The sequence below is a fragment of the Vespa crabro genome, chromosome 19, assembly GCF_910589235.1.
Source record: "Vespa crabro chromosome 19, iyVesCrab1.2, whole genome shotgun sequence".
Taxonomy (NCBI): domain Eukaryota; kingdom Metazoa; phylum Arthropoda; class Insecta; order Hymenoptera; family Vespidae; genus Vespa; species Vespa crabro.
In genome coordinates, this window is record NC_060973.1 from 4,696,342 (window position 1) to 4,701,536 (window position 5,195).

General features: G+C 28.7%; 1 protein-coding gene across 1 annotated transcript; it reads right to left on the reverse strand.

The window, feature by feature from the left end:
* Positions 1–71: 71 nt before the first annotated feature.
* Positions 72–5,054, reverse strand: LOC124430829 (nardilysin-like). Its single transcript, XM_046977933.1, has 14 exons — positions 4,525–5,054; positions 4,344–4,435; positions 4,006–4,205; positions 3,773–3,886; positions 3,483–3,678; positions 3,189–3,394; positions 2,933–3,103; positions 2,492–2,835; positions 1,923–2,420; positions 1,675–1,825; positions 1,443–1,576; positions 977–1,355; positions 425–905; positions 72–324 (listed from the first exon to the last, which is right to left on the reverse strand). Exons 1-14 carry the CDS (start codon positions 4,818–4,820, stop codon positions 164–166), a joined length of 3,423 nt encoding a protein of 1,140 aa, XP_046833889.1. The 5' UTR covers positions 4,821–5,054; the 3' UTR covers positions 72–163.
* Between the last annotated feature and the right edge of the window lie 141 nt (positions 5,055–5,195).

Below are 5,195 nucleotides of genomic sequence, written 5' to 3' on the forward strand. Positions count from 1 at the left end.
TGTTTATTTTAGTTATTTTTATGCGTAATATTTCAGCAGGTCGCATAAAAAGGTAAGTGATAAGAAATACAAAGAGTTACCATGTTTTAATATTTATAAATCTACATATTTATTATATTTTTCTGAATGTGGCAAATACATCATTTTTTTATGGTATATATTATCATCCTAATGTATCTTTTAAAGGATATATAGGTAAATCACTTTTGAAATTATCAATATCTGTAATATATACTTCTGATGACTTATTGGCTTTAGTAACTTTATTATTTAAATAGTTCAACTTGTATGTAATCTTATTATCACTTTCTAATTTAGACATATCTGTAAAAAAAAAAATATATATATATATATGTACACATACAATTGTAGATATTATATGATTTTGCTAATTCATACTGTGACTAAATATCTGTGTACGTACCTTTCTTTTCGTCCAAAGTTTGTTCTTTATTTCCTATTATATGAACACTTAGTTTTTTAAGGTTGTCCCCATTAATAGTATGAGAAGCTATCCAATTTCTTAATTCTTCAATTTTTATACTATCTATAACAATTATTTCTTTTTCCAATCTGTCAAATACGTAATCACAATTTGTGATTTCAGACCAATTTCTGTCAACTTCTTCTTTCAAATGAATATCAGCACATTGTTTTATTTTCGTTAATGCTTCTTTTATGGTTTCTAAATCTTTTTCTGAAGTCTCCTTTAATAACTTGTTGAATGATTTTAAAAATTTTTCGATTCTATTATCCACGTGCTCTGTCGAATGCTTATCTGCTTGGGTATACACAGTAATCGAGTAACCAAGAATGCCATAAGTATTTCTCATAAGACACGAAACATCATATCCAAGCTGTTCTTGTGTTCTAAGCTGATTAAATAATGGTTCCTCCATAATCATCTAAATATGCAAAAGAAATAATTAACATAACTTTTGTTTTCTCTTTTTAATATAACAATTTAGATACTTACAAGAAGCAGTTCTATGATAACTGTTAATTTGATAGATGATATACCCGATTGATAATAATTCGTCACTACTGAATTAACATCCATCTTGTTAAAATTTTGTACTTTACAATATTGTATTCCCGTGGGCAATTTTGTAACTCTCAATTGAGGCATAGTGTTCGATAACAATGGACCACATTTTAAAATATCAATACAATTTTGTATATTTTTAATGACATTTTCTTTTGTCATATTGCCTTGTACAAGACATTGTATGTATGTATGCTTAGTAAATTGTTCGATAAAAGTTTGAAATTCATTAAATGTAGTACCAGAGATAGCTGTATGTCTATCGACAGCAGGCCAATGATCGAGCATTAATATGGACAATCTTACGTCCCTATAAAGTTTTATATGAAAAATTAAATACTTATACATTATAACTTTATAATTCATAATGGAAGATGAAGAGAAAAACGATATGTACTTAGCTAACTTTGCTGGCTTTACAAATGTATTATAATAAGCTTTTAGCTGTTCTTGTTTCATAACATCAAATAGATCTTTCGTTATAAGATTTGGACTATTTGCTATATATTTTGCACAAATATTTAATAAAAGCTGTAAACACATGTGTGTGATACGTATATTATTACATTTTAATAACAATTACAGTCAATTTATGATAAAAATTGATGAATCAAATAAGATATACTTACTGGCAGTTTTTCATTAAATCCACTAACTTTAACAACAATACCCTTTTGACCCGTATACATTTGATGTTTAAGTTCAGCTGCTGTAGCTGGATACAATTCTTCAACCAACAATTGTTTTAATATTTCTATAAATAAATCCATCAGAGCAACACTAAAAGATTAATGATAAACGAATGATCGATTATATCAAAGGGATAAAATTTATATAGTAAAAATAAATAAATATTTCATGTAAAAATGTTTCTTACTTTTTAGCTGACGTTGTTAAAGGAGATATAATATAAAAGTACATGTAACATTCGGGTAAACCAAACTTCGGATCAGGCCTGTACCAAATTTCAGATATATCATCGCTATGTATTTTAACAGGATATTTAGGAATATCCGAAATAACAGGTATTAAGCTAAAGTCGTTTGTAAGAAAAATGTTTGGTAATGGCAAGTGGAACTCTGGCAATGGAGTTATTGTCTTCCAGGTTTCAGTCCATTCTGTGGGTATATCCATGTCGGTATATTTTGTTTTAAACCAAGGTTCCACTTTATCAAATTCTTCATCATTAAATTTCTTATCAAAGATAATAATATTCACATTATCAGGAGATAAATAATCCATGCACATTTGTATTGCCTCAGGATTATAGTCAAAGTAAAGTTCGCTACCAGTAATGTAATCTTCCGGAGGGAAAAAGTGCATATTCTCACTCAATTCTTCTACGTAATCTGCAGGTGCTACTTCATCCGTAAATCTATAAACAATAGAGAATATAACACATAAACGCATTGATATATTCTATTTAATGAAATTATTTTTATATACCTAAAGTTAGTCTCTTCAATCTGAGCAATTTCATCGTAAATTCGTTTTTGCGGGCCTTCCTTTCGCATTAAATTAATATACGAGAAGATACTGTTTAATACATCCTCTAAATGCTTATGACCTTCTTCTGTAAGTATCAATGATAAACTAAATAATGCATACATAGAGCAATGTTCAAAGCCACTTTCTCCATTTCCACTAAAAATATCCAAGCACCACATCTTTTTGCGCAAATAACTTATCAAGGAACCTATTCCCTCGTGTCCAATAATCCAAGCAATATAATGATGAGGTTTACTTTTATATAAGTCATGTAAAGGCGGCATTGCCCATGTTAACTCTATCTAAAAATATAAAAATCATATAAGAAATACTATCATTATTTATATCATCATCATTATTATTAAAGTTATTTTCTTATTTAAAGTAAAACAGACATACTTGACAAACATCTTTAATAGGCTTCACTTTATATATTTTTCTGAAGCTAGGCGTATCAAATGAATCTGCTCCTTTAAATTGGCTAAAGTCACTAGGAGGTAAGCCATTATTTGGAACTTCGGAAAAACATTGCAATACGTATTCTTCTAATGTATCTAATGGTAATTTAGCCTAAGAGAATATAAATTCATGATATTATCATGTGACCATCATGTGTAATATAATTCTTAAACATATTTATTTTTAATATTCTCACTTGTATAGCCAATTTCATTCTATGGGCACTGTAATGACGTTCCCTAAATTTGTGTAATTCTTCGTAAAGTTTATCATCCGTTACGTTATCTCGTAACGTTATTAAATTTCCCCAGGTAAATTTTCTTGCGGGATGATTTGGTCTCGCGAAACTACAAAATAACTGTTCCTTTCTATAAAGATCAGAAGGCAAAGCCATCTGAAATTCTATATATTTTCTATTAGATATATATATATATACATATATATGTTTTCAAATAAATACATTACACAAGGATTATAAATTTCTGCATACCACTTTCAACGGCTTCCCGTTCTCTAGCAATTGCACCTTGTTTCATTAAAGGTTTAATAAAAAATTGTGCAAAACGATCAAGGGATGCTAATAAATATTTTTCTTGTACTTCGAAGTAAAATGTGGTTTGCTCACATTCCGTAGAAGCATTATCAGAACCACTTCTTTTTGTAATAAATGCATCAAAATCATTTTCCTAAAAAATATAATTTACATTTGAAATAAACTTTAATTATAATAATATTTTAAGATGATTCATTTATATAATATATAATATACAAAGTACAAACCTGAGGATATTTTTCAGAACCCATAAAAACCATGTGTTCTAAAAAATGAGCCATTCCTGGAATTTCTGGTGGATCGCTGAAACTTCCAACGCCGACGCACAAACCGCATGCTGCCTGTAGCCACATTTTACAAAACAAAGAAAAATCTTTATATCGTATTACCCTTTTTGTAATAATTTTACAATAAATATCTATAATATCTTTTTTTTCTTCTTTTCTTTCTTGAAATGTACCATTTTTTCTTCTCTTTTAAGACGTTTAGCTCCTAATGAATGACCATCATCGCTCTCTAATCGTTCGCATTCACCTTTACCCTCTTCATCTTCTCCACTTTCGTCATCTTCATCTTCACTTTCATCCTCATCCTCATCCTCATCCTCTTCATCGTCATCATCGGTCTCATCATCTTCAGTCTCGCTACTTATTGCATCAGCTTAACATATGACAAATGAACTATTATTTGTACAAATCATATAAATGATATCTATTTTGAATAGATCAATTTTCCATACAATATTCCATACAAATTAAACATTTTTACAAAAATTGAATGTTAAAACTGTATCATTACCTTGAATACCATCAATATTATGTGAAGGATATTTAGTCGAATGTAAATCTGCGATTAACAAAGCTGTAAGTCCATTTTCCAATTTGATGACTCTAAACAAATTTGATTAAAAAAAAGATTCTGTCACTCATGTCACCTACCTCAAAAGAAGATTGTGATCAATATTTTAATTTCCTATTACCTGTACTCTTTTTTATCATTTTCTGATTTAATTGGAGAATTCAAATATTCGAGCTTCATTTTATGCTTTTCATTATTTTCTTGGATATTTTCCATGGAAAGCGTGCTTTCATTAAGGTTAATATTATTCGAGACTTCTTGATCGTTAGACATTTCTATTGAGCTTAAATTTGGTTTCAATTTTTTTTCAGCTGGCTTTTGTAACGTTCTTTTTGGCATTATATTTGGAAACAATATTCTTTTAAACGTACATCTAGCACTGCCTTTTAAAAGAATTTGTTGAAAAGATAAAAGCATGTGCCGTGACACTAATATTGAATCACAATTTTGCGACTGATAGAAAAAGTAGAAAACGTAATGGTGCAATAAAAAAGAGAAAATACATATGTATTGTACGAGTCAATGGAAAGAACAATTATTTCATTTTAAAATAATCTTTTGAATAATATTTAATTGTCATTACTTTTTTTTTTTATATCAGAAGCGTGTCTGCTTGACGCACTAACTGCAGATTTGACAATACTACAAATTTCTTACTTATCGACCGAACTTCTGACATTAGTCTGACGTAGAAATCGATTTTTATTTCTCTTTAATTTTATTTTTAAATCAAAAACAAAGTGAATAAAACATCTTAATGCCTCATTAAAAATTGTTTTTCATCAAAAGCGC